Below are 24,841 nucleotides of genomic sequence, written 5' to 3' on the forward strand. Positions count from 1 at the left end.
GCTCCTTGATAGAAGGCAACATTGGGGGAGATTGGAGTGCAGAGCAGAGACACTATATGCAAACTGTGATTGTGTCTACAGCCCTCGGTCTCTCTTGTGGGAGGGGAATCGTCTTACAAGGAAAACGGATCTGGTAGTGCAGGTGCTCAGGAAAGCAGCAAATGTGCATCACATACTTGAGCAGCAGTTGTTGGCAACTCGGTAAGAGATCGGATCCTCCGTGAGTCAGTTGGTCACAAGGCTGGTCTGCTCAAGTCACACCCAACAATGGTTTACTGGATCCAGTATCTGCAATGCTGAAGGCAATACCATGGGATCTGCCAGACTCCCATAATCAAGACAGGACAGGATCAGAGCTTTGCAAAGCCACAAAAGAGTATAGCAGTCTCCACCCTATTTGTTGTTACTGACGCAGCAAAGAGTATTCTGGTATGATGAACATGTATGTCTAAGTTGGCAAAGATGTGGAAGCCATGCCAAAGAGGTATTGAAGACCAGCCCCAAAAAGCTATAAGACTCCATGACATTGAGTAATTGGTTTTCGAGGTAGAGTTCTGGTTGTGGTCAGAAAGTACAATTGTTAAGAGAAGGGGCATGATGCAAAACTTGACGGCTGAAATATGGAAGTATGGAAGCCATGGATGAGAGACCAGGATTGCACCTTTTGTACGGCACCCTGCAGTTGGTTTTCAACATGTCCCACCATTGCAAAAGGCGGCGAATGGCTGCCTCATAAAATTCCCGGGGCTGCAATGTTAACCAGTTCCGCATGTACAGTTGGACGTCGTCGTCTGAGGTGAATTGTTTGCCCCTCAGAGCTTTTTTAAGGGGACCAAAATTGGCTTAATCACAGGGAGAGAGGTCCTGACTGTATGGAGGGTGGCAGAGAACCTCCCATTTGAATTTCTGCAGGAGTGCCACGACTGTGCTGGCCGTATGAGGCTTTGCATTGTCATGGAGCAGAATGACCCCACGTGTGAGATTGCCTGGTTGTTTTGATTTGATCGCTTGGCGAAGGGTGGTCAAGGTCTGTCAGTAACACTGGGCATTCACTGTTGTCCCATGCTGCAGGAAATCAATCAGAAGGGAGCCATCTTGGTCAAATGATTCACCTCGGGTGAAGACGTCCAGCTGTACGTGCAGAACTGGTTAACATCGCAGCCCCAGGAATTTTATAAGACAGCCATTCACTGCATTGTGTCACAGTGGGACAAGTGTCTCAACAGCCACGGTCAAAACCTCTAACATACAGGTACTGGTTTCTGTAATTATGCCTCTGGCTTGTTTCTCTTTGAATGCCCCTTATATTATAAAAGATATGTTTATGAGACAGTAGTACTTTTCAATAGCCCACAAGAAGAACTACGTAACCTAGCAGGTCAAGTGAATAAATGCACTGAAGAATCAAATTCAATCAAACATCAAACAACAGAAGGAATTTACTTCCTTAATAATACTATTTCCAGTCACAATAACAAGCATAACTTCCAAATACACAGAAAACCCACAACCAATGAAGTTGCCATTAACAAAATCTCCTGACACCCAAACAATGTTAGATCACTTTTTTTAGGTCATCTGTGATACGTACACTGCACATCCTCATCAGGGTAGCGGATGCATGTAATGAAATGAAAATACTTAAAACTATAGCACACAAATAATGGATATAATCCGTCCCCTCAAACACGCTAATTGAACAAATTCGATGTACATTAAAGCAACAACCATCATCATTGCATGCTAAAAAAAGTAATGCCAAAATATGACAGTTCTCCATTCTTCAATAAAGTGTCATCGAATTTGTAAACCTTTTCAGATTGCACAATATAAAAATATCCTCCATACACATAAACCAGAAAATAAAATTGTTTTCAATAACATACCCACTGCAAAGTGGCACCAAAGTCTGACACACAAACGTTCATGCTCTTGTTCTTGCTTTTATAACGAGCAAACAGGGAGAAACTTTGTAAAGTGCTACAAAGAATATATGGCTGCCCTCTGACTCAAACTCTTGACCAAGTCCAGTTATACATAACACATGGCCCATCAAACAGTCTGCAGGTGAGATCAATGATAACTTTTCAATGTTACATATTGCTCACAAAAGGTTGCAGATGGATATCTAAACAGTAAGAGATTTACATTCACAAGCTATAATCACCACAAAAAGTCCTTAACAAACAAAGTGAATTGACACAGAACTATTTCTTCCAGAATTTGTAAGACATCCAGGCACAAAATACCAAAAAAGACAATAAGAATACATGCTCATCCTCCTGCATAAATTAATAATCTCCAATTCATGTAACAATTATAGCATTCTTTCTGTTTACTCAAAACTGTTTTGCTCTTTATTATTTTTATTGTCATGGCCCAATGAAGAAAAGTTTGATCACACATGGTAGTAACTCATTCATGTCCAAAAGACGACACGCCACTTGTCCAAAAGAACAGAAGCCACATATACACTCCTGGAAATTGAAATAAGAACACCGTGAATTCATTGTCCCAGGAAGGGGAAACTTTATTGACACATTCCTGGGGTCAGATACATCACATGATCACACTGACAGAACCACGGGCACATAGACACAGGCAACAGAGCATGCACAATGTCGGCACTAGTACAGTGTATATCCACCTTTCGCAGCAATGCAGGCTGCTATTCTCCCATGGAGACGATCGTAGAGATGCTGAATGTAGTCCTGTGGAACGGTTTGCCATGCCATTTCCACCTGGCGCCTCAGTTGGACCAGCGTTCGTGCTGGACGTGCAGACCGCGTGAGACGACGCTTCATCCAGTCCCAAACATGCTCAATGGGGGACAGATCCGGAGATCTTGCTGGCCAGGGTAGTTGACTTACACCTTCTAGAGCACGTTGGGTGGCACGGAATACATGCGGACGTGCATTGTCCTGTTGGAACAGCAAGTTCCCTTGCCGGTCTAGGAATGGTAGAACGATGGGTTCGATGACGGTTTGGATGTACCGTGCACTATTCAGTGTCCCCTCGATGATCACCAGTGGTGTACGGCCAGTGTAGGAGATCGCTCCCCACACCATGATGCCGGGTGTTGGCCCTGTGTGCCTCGGTCGTATGCAGTCCTGATTGTGGCGCTCACCTGCACAGCGCCAAACACGCATACGACCATCATTGGCACCAAGGCAGAAGCGACTCTCATCGCTGAAGACGACACGTCTCCATTCGTCCCTCCATTCACGCCTGTCGCGACACCACTGGAGACGGGCTGCACGATGTTGGGGGGTGAGCGGAAGACGGCCTAACAGTGTGTGGGACCGTAGCCCAGCTTCATGGAGACGGTTGCGAATGGTCCTCGCCCATACCCCAGGAGCAACAGTGTCCCTAATTTGTTGGGAAGTGGCGGTGCGGTCCCCTACGGCACTGCGTAGGATCCTACGGTCTTGGAGTGCATCCGTGCGTCGCTGCGGTCCGGTCCCAGGTCGACGGGCACGTGCACCTTCCGCCGACCACTGGCGACAACATCGATGTACTGTGGAGACCTCACGCCCCACGTGTTGAGCAATTCGGCGGTACGTCCACCCGGCCTCCCGCATGCCCACTATACGCCCTCGCTCAAAGTCCGTTAACTGCACATACGGTTCACGTCCACGCTGTCGCGGCATGCTACCAGTGTTAAAGACTGCGATGGAGCTCCGTATGCCACGGCAAACTGGCTAACACTGACGGCGGCGGTGCACAAATGCTGCGCAGCTAGCGCCATTCAACGGCCAACACCGCGGTTCCTGGTGTGTCCGCTGCGCCGTGCGTGTGATCATTGCTTGTACAGCCCTCTCGCAGTGTCCGGAGCAAGTATGGTGGGTCTGACACACAGGTGTCAATGTGTTCTTTTTTCCATTTCCAGGAGTGTATATAATTCAGATGAGAACGGCCAATGATCTCTTCAGTGTGAACGCACAACAGGCTCAACTCTTACAAGACTCAGAAAAATGCCACGAGTAATGAAGATAATGGGCAAGGAGAACTACATTAGTAGTGTGTGGACAAGTTCAGAATTTGTCTGATGAGAGCCGTGCTAGAGTAGTCTGTGCAGTTGCAATGATCACAGTGCCCAGATGATTTAGTGGTCAGTGTGTCTCCTTAGTATGCAGGGGAACCAAGTTTGACTCCCAGTCCAGCACAAATTATCAGCTTTCCCCATTGATTTCAATCAATCATCACTCTCAGCCAATGTCTGTAATTCTTTGTGTCATAAATAATTCACTTTTTTTTATCTTTTGTGTAATGTTTACTCCATATTATACATGTACTGCCAATATACGAATGCATTTGAAGCTTGCACAGTTCATGTGCATTCATTACCTATCCTCTTAAATATTTACTCTGCAATGCAATGCATCTCAAGTCAAAGATCGTGACATAGCAAAGTGTGATATCTATGATTTTCACAGCTAAATCAGGTTGTTTGTACAAAATGTAAAATGTGCATTAATAGAATCGATTTTCTCTGGATGAAGCAGTGCATTGTAAGTACTCAAAACATACCAATTGTTTCTCTTTTGTAAGTTTTTGTCACTAGTAACTAAATTTCCATTATTGCCACCATCACCACAGCATCTAGTCCCACATGGTCCAGATTACGTTCTTGTAACGCCTCTATCTGCCGGTGATCCTGCAGTGGCTTGAAAACTAGTTAATGGTACAGAAAATACACCATATAAAAATGTAGAAAGTTATTATTTGCATATTATATCCAAATAAATTGCCAATATAATATGCTACTGCATACAACATGCAGATCGTTAAATTTATGTACGACAGTCACAAATGGTCATATTACAGTACATATAGTACATAAAATACATTCTTAAGGATATTATTCACTGGGATTTTTGTGTAAATATTGATGTATGCAAGGCCTCTGCATCATCTTTGGTTCAACTTGTAAACATTAATCAGCTGTTTAGATGTCAGTATTCCAAGTGCCTCCAAATGGAATGTTGTGACCAGACTGTATTGCAGAAGGGAGATTGACAGTGTTTGGTGCATTTTATTATTGCTAATGTAATATATTTCAATGCACGATGACAGTTACCACTGTTAAATGCAATGTACATAAATATTTCATTATGTCAGTCCTATTACTTCATTTCAGTGGTTTATGATGGCTGTTACGTTAATTGATGAAAGAGTTTTTACATCACTATGTGAGCATGTGAAATTTATGCGAGTCTTCACGAGCATGTACACCAGATAGCATTATATTGACAGTTAAAAAACAAATGCATTTAACGTATTCTCTGTTCTGGTATGCAGGATACCTAACGATGAATAAACAAATACTGTCTGGATTTTAACTTCTTTTACTGACAGCAACCAGTTTCAATCTAGGCTGCAGAATGCCTTTAGCTTTGCTGCCACAAAGTGTACGTTGTCAACAGTGGTTGCTGAAACCAGTAGTCATTACTAAAAGATGCTGTTACTCAGACAGTGTTTGTTTATTTATTGTAACAAAAGATAGCACAGTTATTAAGATATGGCATCAATTATGAACTGCATGGCGATGGTATGAAGATGGACTGGCTGTAATAAAGCAGTATTTATTGTCACCTCTTGGTGATGAATCATGACTTTTCTTTAAGAAACATTATTGATTTCACAGTCATATCAGAAAGTATACATGAGAGTCATTCCATACTGATTTACACTTTATTTTTTCTCATCATTTTTGGTTTGTCTCTTGAGTCATCATTACAGTTGTGAGTACGTAGTACTTTGGTCTAAGGTCTAACAGTAAGTGGCAGCACAATTACTAAACTTGTAATCCCTGCACAGTACAGCCTATTTTCCAAACTGCTGTCATTGTACGAGTGGCCAACATGGGATGTGATTGTAAATGACAGCACCGAACAACGTGATTTCTGCAGGACGAGGGTGCAAACACAGTGGATATGCAGTATCGCAAAAAGCGCTATTTAAACATGACAATGCTTTTCCCCATATGAGTCAGAAAACTGCAGCTGCCATTGATGAAATGGCATTCCAGGTACTGCCACACCCACTGTATTCTCCTGACTTGACCCCTTTAACTTCTGGAGGCCCTCCTCGAACTACTACTATGGATCATATTACACCCATTACACACAGCTGCTCACAGTTCCTTTAAGTCTGTGAAATCATGTCCATGCAGAAGATTTGTCATGGCCCCCAATAGTTGGTAATCAGAAGGGGCCAAGTCAGAAGAATAAGGTGGGTGTGGCGTACGTGGAATCCCTTTTCAGTGATGGCAGCTGTGGTTTTCCAACTCATACAGGGACAAGTGTTGTCGTGCTGCAAGAGCACTTTACATGATGGGGCATAATCTCCATACACTGCCACCAACTGCCTGTGAGTATCTGCATTGTTTACATCCTCCTTCCACAGAAACTATATCATCCAGTTCCATTCTTTTGTTTATCATACTGCATGTTGTCCACTCAAGTAATGACACAGTTTTGAAAATGGGCTGTACTGTGCAGGGGATTACACTTCTAGTAATTGTACTGCCATCAATGGTTAGACCGAGTTACTACGTACTTGCAACTGTAATGAGGAGTCAAATGACATACCATGAATAAAATAAAGTGTAAAACAATATGGAATGCCACTTGTACTTTCAGTTGAGGTTCTTTTTATATATAGAACTGTCTACCATCTTTTTGATTTGGACAGTTAAGCCCCAAGATCCCCACAACCTATTTACTTGTCATCACTGTCTGCTGTCCTTGAGAAGGCTGGGTGCCTCTAACAAGTGCCACCCCTGCCCCTCCCCACCTTGATCTGTCCCATCATATAGGACTTATTCACTTGAACACATAACATGAATGCACTGGGAAAAAACAAACCATTCACATAAACATTGTGAATATTCTAGAATTATTATTACTTCTTAGTAATATGTACTGCTGAAATGAATCATTCAGACAATGGGCTAAAACTGTCTGCAGACAGAAGGTCCAACTTAGATCTCTCTAAAACAGCCAATGTTTAACTCGCACTGCTGGCTGGTGACTAGCAATAGCTGCACTATGGATTCACCATACCATGAATAACACTGGAGTACAAATCTCTGCTGCTGGTGAGTTTCATCCAGGAAGCCTGTAGTACTAACATGTGGTCCAACAATTCATTATCCTTGATACAGTAGTATATGGAGTATGATGAAAATTGAGTGTGGTGACACAAAGGTACAAGGAAGAGTCAAAAATTAAGCTAAACTTTCATCAGAAAACACCTTTAAATCCTTAACCTGCCTTCTGCACATGCATATTGTAGTCACATACACACCATTCAACCCCGACCACTTCAGATGGATTCTGTCAAGAATTAACATGTCCATTCCACTAGTAGTTTGCACCAAAGAGGAACAACATGTATTCATTATATTTCTATGGTCAGAAGGGATGAAGGGGCTGAAATTCATCATAGACTTTATACGGGGTTATTGCTGTATCACGTAACATAGGTGACAAAAGAAGTTTGACACATACAGAGAGAGCTGGATGGCCAACATCCACCACCAGATTCAGCACTCCCAAGAGATGGTTTTAGTGGAGACTCAAGTTACGACTGATACAGTAGCATCTTCTCTGGACATCAGTCCTGGTTCTGCCTGTCACACTAATCATGATGAACTTTTTTCCATAAAGTTTCTGCACTATAGTTACCAAGCCAGCATACTTAAGAACTATGACAAATATGCCGATATCTGCCAACAACTGCTTGACCATTTCAACAGGGAACAAGGTCGGTTATGCTAATCATTTTTTGGGATGTAAATGGACCCGTACTGGAAAGGTACATGACAGAGGGATCAACTACAACACCACGTCTCATGGTGAATTGTTGGAAAACAAGCTGAAGTCAGCCATTCACATCAAACAATGAGATATATTGTGAAAGAAAATGTTGCTGTTGCGCAACAATGCCCATCTGCACATGGCCCACTGTACCATTGAAACTATTAAGAAATTGGGTTTTGAGCTGTTGGAACACTTTCCCCACAGCTCAGATCTTACTCCCTATACTTACATCTACACTCTTAAATCACTTCCAGTATGTGGCAGAGGGCACCTCTAGTACCACTAACTAATCCCCCATTTCCTGTTCCATTTGTTAATTGCGTGTGGAAAGAATGATTATTGGTAAACCTCTGTATTAGCTCTAATTTCTTGGATATTCTCATTGTGGTCTTTTTACAAGACATATGTGGAAGGAAATAATATGATGCCCAACTCTTCCTGGGATGTGCTCTCTCAGAATTTCAATAGTAAACCTCTCAGTGATGCACAATGCCTCTCTTGTAGCATTTGCCACTGAAGCTTGTTGAGCACATCCATAATGTTCCCAGATTGATTAAATGATCCTGTGACCAAATGTGCTACTCTTCACTGGATATTGCTTGTCCCTTCTAGTAATTCAATGATGTAAGGGTCCCAGACTGATCTGCAATACTCCAGAAATAGTCAAACAAGAGTTTTTTTTAAGTCACTTTTTTTGAAGATTAATTACATTCCCTGAAGAATCTGCCTGTGTATCTCAGCCTAGCATCTGCTTTATCTACTATTTGTTTTATGTGGTTATTGCACATCAGTTCACTCCAGATGGTTACCTAGGTATTTAGCAGTAGTTACTGTTTCCAGCAATTTGTTACAAATAAAATGGCGGAAAAAAACACTACCTATAAGGAGTTGTGAGACATGAACAAAAGTTGGTAGATGTGTTTTTACACATGAAATACGATGTCTATGCAAATTTCACGCCAGCTGCATAGGAGCGGAGCTAGTAGTGCCACTATGAAGATATACATAAAGTTTGCTTGAAATACACAATGTAACGATTGCGAGAATTAGTTATCTTTGAGATAGGGACATGCTGAGTTGATGTTAGTCAAAAATGCCTTTACGGTGACAAAGATGCCATTATCAACACCACATGCACTTTCAATGTGCTAATGTAATAGTGCTACGAGAAGCTGGATGTTCCTTCTGCAATATTTTAGAAAGAAGGAATGTAGCACACAGCAGATGACTGTTGACAGGAGTGATCACGAGAATGTACGGTCACAACATGGCTCTGGATGGCCACACGGCACTACTAAGAAGAAAGACCACCATTTCTGTTATACGGCTCTGATGCATCATACTGCATCTGCCGTAGCTATTTGAGAAGCAGCTGACACCGTAGTGACACAATAAACCCTTACACACCAGTTACTTCAAGGGCAGCTCTTAGCCCAATGCCCTGTAGTGTGCATTCCACTGACCCCAAACCACTGACATCTGCAATTTCAGTGGTGTATAGCATGAGCTCACTGGGGGACAGGGTGGACGTCTATTGCGTTTTCTCATGAAAGCTGATTCCGCTTCAGTGCCAGTGATGGGTGTGCATTGGTTAGGAGGTCGGTTGAGGGCCTGCAACCAGCATGTCTATGTGCCAGACACACTGGAGCTACACCTGGAGTTATGTTCTTTGGATGCAATTTTGTATGTCAGCAAGAGCATTCTCATGGTTATCCCATACACCCTGACTGCAAATTTGTATGTCAATCTGGTGATTCAACCTGTAGTGCTACCATTCATGAACAGCATTCCACAGGTGTTTTCCAACAGGATAACACTCACCAACATACCACTGTTGTAACCCAACATGCTCTACAGAGTGTCAACATGTTGCCTTGGCCTGCTTGATCAGCAGATCTGTCTCCAATCAAGCACATATGGGACATCATCGGATAACAACTCCAGCATCATCAACAACCAGTATTAACCATTCCTGTATTGACCAATCAAGTGAAACAGGCATGGACTCTATCCCACAGGCAGACGTCCAGCACCTGTACTGCAACAAAATGCATGCACATCTGCATGCTTGCATTCAACATTCTGGCAGTTACACCGTTATAAATGTAACAGCATTTCACATTTTAAATAACTTAGCTCACGCTTACATTAACCTCGATCCTGCCATGTTAATCACTCAAATATGTAACCTAGACAAATATATTCTCAAAATTTCATTACTCTACATTATTTATCTTTTAGTGTTGTAATTTTTTTCCTCTTTTCCATCTACATGGATCCAAAGAAGTCATCAAATATTAAGTCCATCTGGCTGGTCTAGGGAGAGATGCTCTGCCACTGCCTCAGTTACATTTCTAGGCCTGCTCACAACAGCATTATTGCAGTCAGCTCAAATTACACTTACTGACACCCGCATTAATGTTTTTAGCATAATACAGGCAAAAGAATCCAGAATTTCTCTCTTTGCCAATAAGCAGGATGTCATCTGAAATAGTATGAAATTAGAATGGATGTACAGTGGCTTGGTGACGCACACCGATAATATCATTCATTGATGGATGTTTATTTTTGTTTTAGGCCGCAAAAACATCTAAGATCATACACACCCATGTCAGAACCTTAGAACACTAATACAAAAAAAGGAGTTAAACCCAAGCGATCAGAGGAAAGGCATCTAAGAATAAGGACTTCTTGGAGAAAGGTCCACAAAATACACACAGAGAGAGAGAGAGAGAGAGAGAGAGAGAGAGTGTGTGTGTGTGTGTGTGTGTGTGTGTGTGTGTGTGTGTGTGTGTGTGTGTGTGTGTGGATCTGATGGGTACCCAATGGTGAGGTCATCACCCCCTTACACTTATGAAAACAAACAAATGTGGAGATGAACTAAAAGTGTTGTACACACATGCACTCGAAATGACCACACATTTACGCTGTATCACATCACTCTCACATGCACTAAAACCAATTAGGAGGGAAGAGTGCTAATCAAGAAATTAAAACACAGAGAAACAAAACACAGAAGAACTAAAAAAAAAAGCACAGGGAAATGTGACTGGCTGACCACTTACAAAAAACTAGGGTGAGCCAGCCATCCTTTGACACATTAGGAACATCACCCTAAAATCATCTTAAAAACATTGGACAAGTCACAAAACTTTAAAACCCTAACCACATTCATTTGATCATTACATAAAATAGATGGCAGATCCGCCAGCAAATTCGCTGCACTCTGCTGAGTGCAAATTTGTACATCAATCTGGTGCTTGGACCTGTTGTGCTGCCATTCATGGAACACCATTCCAGAGGGTGTTTTCCAACAAGATAAAACTCACCCACATACCACTGTTGTAACCCAATATGATCTACAGAGTGTCATTTTGTCTTGGCCTGCCCAATCTCCATACCTGTCTCCAATCGAGCACATACTTGACACCTCCATCTGACGACAACTCCAGTGTCATCCAGAAACAGCATTAATTATCCTTGTATTGACCAACCAACTGCAACAGGCATGGAACTCCATCCCACAAATAAAATCCAGCACCTATGCAACACAATGCATGCACATTTGCATGCTCGTGTTCAAAAATCTGGCAGTTACACTGGTTATTAGTATACCAACATTTCACATTTGCAGTGGCTTATCTCAGGCACACTTTAACTTGTGATCTTGCAATATTAATCATTTAAATTTGTTATCTACACAAATGTATTCCCAAAACTTCATTACTCCACATGAATTATTATTTGGTGTTGGAATTTTTTCCATTAGTGGAGTTTAATTTTATATCTTCTCATTTGTAAAATATGTTACATTTAGTTTATTTGCATTTAGCGACAACTGCCAGTCCCTGAGCCAGTCCTGCAGTTCGTTACAGTCTTCTGGCATTGCTACTTTGTTATAGACATCTGCATTATCTGCAGACAACTTCACGGAGCTTTCAACATTATCCTCTAAAACATTAACTTAAACTGTAAACAGCAGTGGATCTATTGCACTCCCATGGGGTAATCTTGAAATTACCTTCATATATTTTTATTTAGTTTTGTTAAAAGTGACACGTTAAATTCTATCTGCTATGAAGTCTTGAATCCATTCACAAATATGGTCCAATATTCGGTAAGCTCATATTCCCCACCCCAACTTAAACAACAGTGCAGAACTGTACTAAATGTCTTCCTGAAATCATGGATCATGGCATTAACATGAGCACCATTATCAACAGCACTATGGATTTCATTGACAACAGACACAGGGCCGAGTATCGCAAGATCTGTATCTGTGAAATCAATGTCTATTTTTATGGCACAGATTTTGTTTCTCCAAAAGCACAATTGATGTTCCCTTACTCTATGACATGAATGTCAGCAATATAGACCTGTAATTATGTTCATCTCTCTTATGAATCATCCTGAAAACTGGAATGACTTGTGCTTTCCTCCCCCCCCCCCCCCCCCCCCCCCCCCCCCGAGTCACTAATACCCTTCATTGTTCCACTGACCAATGCTGAAGTGTTGCTGTAAGGGCAGCAAGTTCTTTTGCATGATTTCTGTAGTGTCCTTACAGGTGTCTCATCTAATCCAGATGCCTTTCCACTACAAAGCAATTAAAGTTGCTTTCCATTCTGCAGTTACTTACCTAAATATGTGCCATTTCAACATTTGTGCAATTAGTGAAAAGACGGACCTAATTACGATCTTCTGTAGTGAAACTGTTTTCAAAGACCAAATTCAGTATTTCGGCCTGCTCTCTCTAATCTCCTGTTTCAGTGCCTGTGTGGTGACTGAGTGGCTGAGTCGATGATTTTGATAGGCTTACCAATTTTACAAAACACTAAAACTTGTTAGGGCTTTTAGTCAGATTGGTTGGCAAAATTTAACTTTCAAATTGATTGAACACTTCTCTCATTTCTCTTTTTTACGTTCATTTTTTGCTTCGTTCAGCTTTTGTTTGTCAACTAGGTTTTGATTTTGCTTAAACCTGTGATGAAGTTATCTTTGTTTCTTACACCATGGTGGGTCTTCCAATGCCTGGAAACCTCGTTCTGAACATATTTGTCTAAGGTGTAGTAACTACTGCTTGTGAATTTTATTTATTTGTGCTCCACATAATCATCCTCAGAACTGAATATTTGATGCTGACTCTTCACATACTCATTAGTATTTTGTCACTTTTGCTAAGGAAAACTATTTTCCTACCTTTCTAAACATTCCTTACAACACGCTTAATTATGATCAAAAATATCCTATTGTACATCATCTGGTTTGAAAATTGAAGGTCTATTTGTTCCTAGAAAGTGCAAGATGTTAGCCTCACAAGTTGGATGTCTAACTACATGCCTGCTCAAACATCCACAATGAAGTCACATGTCAGGCACCAGTTATGATCGCATGTTTCTCCCATCCTATAGATGGTAAATTGAAGTCTCCCTCTGTTACAATAGAGTGAGCAGAGAACTAATTCACAACATTCTGTAAGTTCTCTTTGAGGCACTCTGCCACTGCAGCTCCTGATGAAAGAAGTCTATAAAAGCACTGAATTACCACATTTGCCCCATCTTTGTTTCGTAATTTCACTTAGATTATTTTATATTCAGCACCCCTAAGAACCTCAGTAGATATTACCAAACACTTTACTGCAAAGAATATTTTGCCACCAATGACATCTAATGTATCCTTGTAACATATATTCCAATCAGTATTTAGGATATCATTGCTATCCACAACCAGTTCAATAAGAGACAAAGCTCTGATACCTTCCCATACATACTCCTGCAGTTTACTAATATCATAAAAGGGGAGATCAGAAAGTAACACACAATGATTTTATTACCAAAAACTTCAATAGGCAACAAAACAAAAAAATTAAAAATGAACTTACACTATGTGATCAAAAGTATCTGGACTCTCCAAAAACATACATTTTTCATATTAGTTGCATTGTGCTGCCACCCATGCCAGGTACCCCATATCAGCGACCTCAGTAGTCATTAGACATCATGAGAGAGCAGAATGGGGCACTATGCGGAACTCACGGACTATGAACGTGGTGGGTGATTGGGTGTCACTTGTGTCATATATCTGTACGTGAGATTTCCAAACTCCTAAACATCCCTACGTCCACTGTTTCTGATGTGATAGTGAATTGGAAACATAAAGGGACACGTACAGCACAAAAGTGTACAGGCCGACCTTGTGTGTTGACTGACAGCATGTGTAATGCCAACAGCAACATTTGGAGGCATTGGTGTTATGGTGTGGTCATGCTTTTCATGGAGGAGGTTGCACCCCTTGTTCTTTTGTGTGGCTCAATCACAGCACAGGCCTACATTGATGTTTTAAGCACCTTCTTGCTTCCCGCTGTTGGAGAGCAATTCGGGGATGGCGACTGCACCTTTCAACACGGTTGAGCACCTGTTCATAATGCATGGCCTGTGGCGGAGTGGTTACATGACAATAACATCCCTGTAATGGACTGGCCTGCACAGAGTCCTGACCTGAATCCTACAGAACACCTTTGGGATGTTATGGAATTTCGACTTTGTGCCAGTCCTCGCCGACTGACACTGATACCTCTCCTCAATGCAGCACTCTGTGAAGAATGGGCTGCCATTCCCCAAGAAACTTTCCAGCACCTGATTAAACGTATGCCTATGAGAGTGGAAGCTGTAATCAAGGTTAAGGGTGGGCAAACACCATATTGAATTCCAGAATTACCGATGGAGGGCACCACGAACTTTTAAGTCATTTTCAGCCAGGTGTCTGGATACTTTTGATCACATAGTGTACATCATTTACCTACTTTTCCGCAGAGTCACTAACCTTCTCAACACATTTCTCCCATCGTGGTACCAGTGTCAATATGCATTGTTCATAGAAGTCCATTTGGTTGCAGTATAGTCACCTGCAGACTGCTGATTTCACTTCCGCATCTGTTGCAAAGCATTTGCCAGACAGGAATTTCTTCATGGGATCAAAAGAGATGAAAGTCTGATAGTGCAAGATCTGGACAGTATAGTGGATGCTGGAGCAACTTCCACCAAGATTCGGCAATTTTCTCATGAACAGGAGCAGCAACATGGAGGTGAGCATCATCATGAAGAAGTTTGAAACTGTCAGAATTAATGTTGTGAGCAATATTGAATACTGTACCATAGGAAAAGTTTAATTGCTGCAATAATGTTTGCAGTTGCACACACACTGGTTGTTCAGAATTGCCGTGTCAATTGCTCCAACATTCTGCAGAGTTGCAGCTGAGACCGGCTACCCAGTGTGTGGTGAATCAGTAAGCATCATACGGCCCTCTGGAGACATTGCTACGGTCCATACAGTCATCCCCACACATGCCCCTTATGTCCTTGTGAATTTCATTCTGTTTATGCACTTTGGCCTACAAATATCAAACTACACTTTGCTTCTATCAAAAAACACCATTGTGCATTACTGTCTGATCCTCCCTTGTATTAACCATTTCTGTTTCTGTTCATGAGAACAAACATTCTCTGGGAATAATGTGGCTGAGCTAGTTTGGATTTTGGCCTAGAAATTCACATCCAATATTATCGCAGAATCATCTAAACCTCTGGTTTAGACCTATAACTCTGCTCTAAACCAGAGGACTGCCAACAGCTGCCTCCACCAAGCCAGTCAACTTCAAAAGAAACGAAAGCCTCGGAACACATGCAGCTGACATCATTTGTGCTAAAATAAACCAAGATTTGCACCCAGTGCATTTGACACCCACCAGCTGAGCCTCCTCCATGTCTCTGACAAGACCTCTCATAAAACATATCGAGTGCACAGTGCCATTCTTTTCTGACATGCTTGCAGTTTCGCTGACTGGCTCCATTACCCGCCTGACATTGGTGTTTCCAATGACCAGCATATCCACTGCCTGTGCTTGTCTGGACTGTGCAGAAAAACCTGGCACTAGCTCAACAAGAGTGGCATGACATGCTGATATAACTTTGTAATCAACACTGAGTAGTACCTCGTACCTGTTGCTAAGGCACAAGGAAGCAGCAATTAAACCAGTTCCCATTTTTGGCCTTCACCCAGAAGCTTGCAAACCCATATAGCTCAGATGTCGCATGTCGGAGGATGCAAATGACTTGTTTGCCTGTACTACTCATGGATGTTTTGTGAGGTGATCTATTTTCCTCAGACGTGGAGGTGCAGAAAGTTGTCAAAAGTGGCTTCGCAAGAACAGTTTCTTGGCAGGAATATGCAAGCTTGATGTACAATAACATGGTGAAAAATAATGTACTTTTCCACCCACCATTTTATGTAGATACATTGTAGAACAGCTAACAAATTTTGACTCTCCCATGAACATAATATTAGCACTTCATCTTGAGTATGGATGGTGGATAGGTCCTACTAACATTATTTCCCTTTCCATTCAGAACATCAATTACAACTACTTCATTCATTACAAACTTTCCCGTGGTAAATGGTACTAAATACATAACTGTGATGCGCTTTACACTTTGGAGACCATAGTACTAATCAGAAGACCACACTTTAAGGAGGCCATGTTGTGTTTCTTGGGCATGTAAGTACAAAAAATTGCTAGAAATGACTGCTGTATACGAAATTACTGAGAGCTATGTCCTTCGATTTTAGTCTACTCTGCAAACTGTAATATTGCACTCTATGAAGGTAGTCAAAGTCAGAAAGTTATGGTGAAAAATAGTTCACAGTTGTTAATATTAAAGAATATCTCTCTCTCTCTCTCTCTCTCTCTCTCTCTCTCTCTCTCTCTCTCTCTCTCTCTCTCACACACACACACACACACACACACACACACACACACACACACACACTGTTTACAGTTAGCACATATGCTATGCCAGCTAATTGTAATTACTCTTGGTCTGAAAAGAAAGAAAATGTGTCAAGCTTGTGGCAACTGAAATGAACAGTTCTTGTAAATCAATGTAAAAACCAATTACCTCAACATATTCCATGATAAGGTATAAGAATGAATCAGTGAAGAATTCAGTAACGAGATGTATTATGTTTGGGTGATATAGCTTATGCAAAACAGCTACTTCATTATCAATTATGTGTTCTCTGCCTGCACATTTGGATTTGTCAATAACTTTCAGTGCATACACCTGACCTGTTGCCCTGTAAAGATGACAGAATATTCAATATTAGAAAGGACTGTATATGGAGTACCATCAATTATGATAAAAATGCAACATAAATTACTACACATAATTAAATTTACTAAAATTAAATTAAAAATGATTATTACCAGTTTTTGAGACAGAAAAGAATCATTTACTTACACCCACTGACAAAGTAACACCTTACCAAGCACCGAAAAACAAACACACACACACACACACACACACACACACACACACACACACACACAGTGTGGCATTATAAAATATCAGTTTAGTTTAAACACAGAGGATCTTCCCAAGTGGTGTTTAAACTGTATCTTGTGAGATCCTTCACTCAGGGACATACGAACTGCATACACATCAAAGTAGTTCCGCATGTAGGACTGACAGAAAGTATTATAAAATATCAGTTTAGTTTAAACACAGAGGATCTTCCCAAGTGGTGTTTAAACTGTATCTTGTGAGATCCTTCACTCAGGGACACACGAACTGCATGCACATCAAAGTAGTTCCGCATGTAGGACTGACAGAAAGTAACAATTTGCAGTATATGCTTCATGTGCAATAGTGACCATCTGTACATTAATTGTGTTGCCCACATATTTTGGCACTGAGAAAGAAACTTAGGTTGTTGTGTGATCTTAAGCTTTCCCAGAAAATCAACAGTTTTTATTGCTCCATGGCAACAAAGGCACACCTACATATCAGCTGGCAAAACATCTAATACCAGTATTAAGTGCCTTCGTCAGTAAATGTCAGCACCACATAAGAAACTCAGTACACTTCATTCAATGGTTGCAAGAACTACACTTTTGTAATCAGGATCTGACTGGTACCTCTGACACAGTCTCACTCTTCACCAGGGTGCCACGTTCTGATCCCCTCAAGCTTATCTGGGGTAAGTTCAGCCCCATAATGATTAACCTCTTCAAACCTGTCCACACATCTACATTCTCTCTCTCAAATGGTGGCTATTATGAACAAGTGGATGATATCACCATGGGTGCTCTCTATAACAGGTACCAACAAACTTATTCATGGAGGATTTTGAAGGGGAAGGTCTGAAAGAAGTTGCACTGAACCCCACCAGTTTCTTCAGGTATGGCGATGAGTCATCTGTTGTGTGGCCACAAAGGTGTGAAGTATTTCAAGAGTTCCTCCAACATCTGAACTTCCAGTAAGAGAATGACAAATTTCTCTTTTTGGATATCCTGATCAAACACAAAGTGGATGGCATTATGGGACACAGAGTGTACAGAACCCCACCTCCCCCTTTCACATACACAGATTTGTATTAATACACTTGCAGCTGCCATCATCTTTCATAGTGTGAGTGTGTTCTATGTACACTTGCCCCCAAGGCTCATGCAATATCCGACGAAAATGAAAGTTTACCAACAAAGCTCAAACACCTTCAGGATGTATTCAAGAAAAACATACATAGTGAAACACAAATCCAATGTACCTCCAGGCAGAGGGTGGGGCCTAACAAACAGAATGCAATGTTGAAAATGAGACAATGGCACACTTGCCATATGCCAGTAAAATATTGAATAAAATTGGCCAAATCTTGACTCAGCATAACATTAAATGTGTTTACCACCCACTTCCAAAAACATGAGCACTAGAAGGCACTATTGTGATTTGGGATCTCGTAAACTGGCCATCTTCCATATTCAATGTAAATGTAGTACCACATAAATTGGGCAGACTGAGCACTTAGTCTAAGGAAGGTGTCAGAAAAACAGCAGATATGCCAAACTCGACCAAACCACAAAATCCACAGTTGCATAAAACTATACAGCTACTGGGGACTGGATAAAATATGAACAAATGGAAGTGTTAAATAAATATTTTTCAATAGTGTGTTGAAGGAGTCTGTTGAAGTACGACAGGCCAACAGTCTGATTGATAGGGACAGTGGCTTCACTCTCAGTAAAGTATGGAGCTCAGCACTGTGTGAACTGTACTCATGACACTGGGCAAGAGTGGCCTCCATGCCATCATGCCATATAGGGACTGTAGAAGCACTTATGGACCAGAGTTTGTGCGCAGCATTCTGTGATCCCGAGTCCCCTCCAATACTCTACCAGATGCTGCATGTGGTTGGGCAGCAAGGGAAGAAGTGGCTATTGATAACGGGAAGAAGAAGAAGAAGAAGAAGAAGAAGAAGAAGAAGAAGCATGACATGCCAAAGATGCTTAGTCTGCAGGTGTCACTTGAAGATGACCAAAAGATACATTTCTTTCATTTGTTTCAACAACTGTACCTGGCTGGACATCCAAGAGCAATACAAGCAACCTGGGTTGTTGTCACTTGGTGGCTATGAACTTATGCAGAACAGCACAACTACAGTATATTTTACTTCAGCAATAACATATAGTTATTAGGAAATATACATTCTGGAATTTCTCAAAATTCATGAAGAGTAATTAGTCATAGAGCTTCATTAAATGAAGAAGTTTCTATTAAAATAGATAATTGAACATAAAATGGTAAACCACCCCTAGGCAAGGACTGAACAGTTGGGAAGGAACATGGCACGGTAAGAGAATTCATAAGGGAGCACTTCTATTTGATCCACTGTTTTATTTTGTAGCAATCTTTGGCAACTTATACCGGCATATAAAAGAGGAAGCAACTAAGTAAGCAACACAAAAGTTTTTGCTACAAATATGAGTTTTATCACACAGTAACAAAAGGTGCATTGCTGAATCTCATTCTAATTCTCATATTTTTGAAGCAATACAGTTAGAGGGGAAAATGAAATATTTTCCACTATGGGGTCTGTGTTTCCCTACACCATTAATGGGTGATTTTGATAGATTGACATCATAAAATGCAATATTGTGCACAATCTGAGATATCTTTAAGTGTTATAATACAAAACAACCCATACTGGAAAGCACAGGATAACCGAGCCTCAACTGTGGCTTACACACAAAATTGCGTATACATACACTGCTCTGATGCATGTTCAGCTCAAAATACGCGGTATCTAGGCTAACAGAACGGATTGTGGGCTCTCTAATTCTGAAATTTGGGTGAATTACTCTTCAGGCTTGTTTACAAGGAATAATAGGCTATTTTTTTCATTAATTATTGCAAAAAATGTGACCAAAAACACACAACAAAACTACATCTTTGTTTGATACACCTGCAATTTTATTATTTCAATAAATTTGAAAAAAAAAAAAAACTGTGCTTCTAATCCACACAAAGTATTTTATATGTTAAGGAAACGGTGTGTTTTTTATTTCAGATAAGATCTGCAGACTGCAGGACTTCCATCACGAATACACCTCATTTTGACCAGAGCAACTTTAACTCCTCACATTTTGAGGGCTTAATGGTGACTTAAAAAAAAAAAGAAAGAAAGAAATTCAATGTGTTCCAAGAATCAATAAATAATGTGCAAAAAGATTTACTTTGATTCCTTCATTAGTTAAAAAAAAGTAAAAGTCGCTTGTATTATAGGCCGATTGCAGAGAATGGACTCTTATCAACTTTAAAGTTATCTGACACCAAAATTTCATGAACGATCTTAACTACCTTATCAAGCACCTTTTTGCCTGTCTGCTTCCAGTATTTAACTCTGTTTAAGCTCATTTCCTCCCCCTGCTACCCCTCCCTGACCCCACTCCCTTTTTTCTAGTTACTAGATGAATTCCCTCATTTCATACTTTATATGTGTGGACATGAGCATGAAGTTCTGAGTTTGGTTTGTTTAAAAACAAATTTTGGTTGTGAAGTGCTATTGTTGGGGATAGTTTGCCAGAATCTGGCAGCTGTCCCTGTTATTACAGTTACCCTTATTATTCACTGCTTTAACATGTGCACATATTTTACCCATCCAATGTTTCTTTTAACAGCCATATGTTCAGTTTACTCAAAAATTAGCTACCAAACATTACATCACACATTTCTTTGTACTTATTTAAACTACTGTTATTAGCTCACTTCACAAACTACAAGGATAATGACATAAAACAATGAGAGAGATCAAATATGTTAAATATCAATTATTCAATAACAAAATAACTGGATTACACGGCTAAAACTGAAGCAAACGCCAAATATTATCTGGAATAAAGTGAATAAGTCTTCTTATGAAAATAATAAAATTGTTAAGAGGTTGCTACGAATACAACACACAAAGAGAACAGTGTAAGTGGCAAATACTTTTGGGTACAAGCTGTACAGTTTTTCTGTATAATCTCATGAATATTACTGGAAGATTAACAAACTTGAACAAAATCAAACTGTGTTTACAGAAAACACTTTCATTTTTTATTTGTACAGAAATAATAGTTGTCCTGTAAGCCACAAACCGGGAAAGATAAAGTACTTGTATAAATCGTATTTCTATAATGAAGATGATAAGCTATTTGAATAGTGATATTAGCAATATGTAACATAGATCTTAATTATGGTCTAAATTCATTTGAAGTTAAATTTACATATGATAACAATTTTCTGAATTACAGCTAAGTTAAATCAGATACCTTTCTCGGCACTGCATAACAATGGCAAAATTCCCTTCGCCAATTATCGGTCCCATCTCATATGTAGATTCAATCAGTGGTGGATACACTGGTCCTGATTCAGTATTGTGCGATAATGGCTGTTTCCGTTTCTTAGATTTTATTAGAGGCTGGCGAATAGGGTTTGGCATTTCACATACTGTAAAGGAATTTCACCTTAGTATATAGAAAATTCCATGAGGTCAGAACAAAATTTAAGTTATCAATGTATTATTGCAATTGGTAACTGGCTATTAATTTGGTAGAAATTACAGACTAATGTAGATTTATTCACAATGACAGTATATATCAATGAATGATCTTGATGTTCCATCATTCCATATTTTCAGTATTGGTGTTATTCATCTGATATTTAACTGAATGGGAATACATCACTGTAGGTTTTAAAAACTGTACCACATTAAGAGCTCCTTCACACTCATCTAAATATAGGGGATCAGACTCTTGTTATCTTATATAGGCATTGCCTACCACAGCACCATATTCTGCATGTTTACATCTCTCTGTATTTGAATACCCGTGCCTATATCAGATTTTTTGGCACTTCAGTGGATAAATCTTGCAGGATGGAAAACAGGAAGAGGAAACGTGAAATAACAATATCATGCTGAAAACACAATCAAGTCCAAAGCCCAAAGCAAGGTCATAAGTAAAGTACAACACTTAGAAATCAAAGCACGTTTACTGAAACCAATGTACAGCCACAACAAAACTGAACTCCTGGACTGAGTGTGTAAATATTTATAAAAGTATAGAATATTCTAGAATATACAAACATTACAAACATAAGATATTTCAAGAACATTTCAGAAATGATAAATCCTAAATAACAAAAAATTGCTGGTGATTGGATTTGAACTGGCAGCCAATAACATGCCAACAACAATAGCCACTATGCCGTACCGAGTTAACCACAGCTCACAGCAATAGGTCAATCAAATAAATGTGTTATCACACATACCAGCAGGCTAACATATCAATCTTAGTTTTTCCGTGAAGAAAAAAATTATTTGGGGTTATACCGGCAGTTTTTCTTTCTTGTTACTCATGGTGGTGGTGGTGGTGGTGGTGCTGCTGCTGCTGATGTATGTTCAACATCAAGGTCCTTAGCACAAATAAGTTCATGGAGAACAGTCTGATTGAGAGAGGCAGAAGTTTAAAATTTCACTATAATTAATAGAAGACATATGATCACACATATGTACAAAAACTCAGACTTGCGATAAAACTATGCCAAGTACTAAATATTATTATGATGATAGTACTTCAACAGGAAATACTAACCAACTGTAGTACAAATGCATCACTGGCTGGACACTAATTGAAAAACCAGATAACACAGCCACTAAAATTTTCAATTAAGGTGGAAGTCCAACAATTTATAATGGGCACCACATTCAGTTCATAATAAACTAATACAGAGGGCATGTCCGTAGTTACATTTACAGCTCTCCCTTGTTTGAATATATGGCAAACTTCATTAAAAGAGATATACTGAAATTCTTACATTAGAGGCACTAGAAACATGTGGAATCTTCCATCAGAGCAAAGTCATATGGTGGGGGGGGGGGGGGGGGGGGGGGGTTGCTATGATCACAATAAAATGGAAGTAGGAATGAGGAGTTTCAAAGTTGACAATTTCTCTTATCTCACCTCTGACCATACTACTTCATTTCATTGGTGCAGGACATTCAACAGTAAGATTACTGCCTGTATAGCAAATGTCGTCACTCTCCCAGGCCTCCTTAACTAAATCAACTTTTTTCCCCTAATTTCGACATGCCCAGCAGAATTCAACCTCTTTTCTATGTTGTTCTGGTAAAAGGGTGTCCTAGATATGGTAGGCAGATCCTTCGCCACTATCATGGAAAGCCACGATGAACAAAGGGAGCCATCCTGTTTTAACATTAAAATGACAATGTTCATTTGCAACATTATAAAACAGTTCTAAAAATCACATTTACAGTACCTTCTTTTCTAAAAATGTGCAAATTTAAAAAAAAAAAAAAAAAAAAAAAAAAAAATCTAAGCTGCTTACAAAATCAAGGTGGCGATTATTCCATCCTGGTATAAATATCAATAGTTGCCACATCCATTCCTATAAGATAGCTTGTTAAATAAATCCTTAAGGCCCTTAGTGCTGGATGACAATTACCATAAAGTTACTCCTTAGGTGACCAAGCAGTAGTATAGTGTACAGACACCTGGGGTATGGAGTATATTTTCTATATTCTTTGCTGTATGAAGAGTTAACCACCTGATTTGAAATGGTGACTTGCCAGTCTCAGCAAAGAAGCTGGTAATAGAGCTACTCCTAAGATTACTCTGTTGCAAGTCTAATTTTCTCATGGTGGACCGTGTCCAGTACCTTCACATATGATGATGGAGTGGAGTCAGACACAATGCTTCCTTAATGAAATCGGGATCATTCAAATGCTCTACAGAATGGAACCAAGCAAGACTGGTCTCCTCTCCCTGACCTATGCACAATTCATCTTAAAATATAAAATACTTCGAGGAACCAAGTTCAGCAGTCACACTGGCATGGTACCGTGCAACTTTCTGATCGAAAGTATGCTCAATAACTTCACAGAAATTTTAACATTTGAAGTGGTATGTATTCACTCCAAGTCATACAATACTACAAATTCACTGAATGGTCAAAAGGAATGGACGTGGGTTTTTCTGTCAAGAATTTAAAACCGGTTTCAAAAATGTAAAAAGTTTTTCACTGTCTGGCCTTCATACAATCTAATTACCTTCAGATGCTTCATGCTTGCTGCAGGGATGGAGCATGGATAAAAAATTGAAAAGGCATCTATGAATATGGAACAATTGCAGGCTTCAAACCACGGATGTGTTACTGATGATAGCCACTGCAAAACAGTGACACTTAAAACATTACCTTGACAGGCAGTTTTGTTGTATGAAGTGATTAAACATGGCATTCATGACTTTGTATCTAAAATAATGTGGAACTATGAAGGCTCATAAAAACACAAGAGAGAACATCCCTAGATGTTTCATGCATGAAGCTGTGAAGATTTGTGCTTTCCAATAGTACTGTAAGCCTGCTGTAAAGCTAAGTAAATGCCTACTGAGTATAGCACATGCAGGAAATACTGCTGTACAGCTGCCTCCAATAGTATCAGGTTATTAATGTTGGAAAGGTATTTTCTAAATCCATGCAAAATGATTGAGGAGCTGTACAGATTTAAACAGCAAGACAAGGCACTCCAAGATCTTTCCCATGCAGCTGGTGGGAGAAACACTACACAAGTTACTTGAACGCATATGGTCCTTCCAGATTCAAGGAGGAGAATTTAAGTAACTTACT

At 40.1% G+C, this 24,841-nt stretch overlaps 1 protein-coding gene across 1 annotated transcript in view; it reads right to left on the bottom strand.

The window, feature by feature from the left end:
* The window catches only part of LOC126469525 (serine/threonine-protein kinase GL21140-like), a 215,336-nt gene that overhangs the window by 86,221 nt on the left and 104,274 nt on the right, over positions 1-24,841 (bottom strand). The window contains exons 6-7 of the mRNA XM_050096645.1: positions 21,466-21,643; positions 16,778-16,955 (exon numbers count right to left, since the gene is read on the bottom strand). Coding sequence (XP_049952602.1) covers positions 16,778-16,955; positions 21,466-21,643 — 356 coding nt within the window. The remainder of the gene's footprint in view (positions 1-16,777; positions 16,956-21,465; positions 21,644-24,841) is intronic.

This window comes from Schistocerca serialis, chromosome 3 (genome assembly GCF_023864345.2).
Source record: "Schistocerca serialis cubense isolate TAMUIC-IGC-003099 chromosome 3, iqSchSeri2.2, whole genome shotgun sequence".
Taxonomy (NCBI): Eukaryota; Metazoa; Arthropoda; class Insecta; order Orthoptera; family Acrididae; genus Schistocerca; species Schistocerca serialis.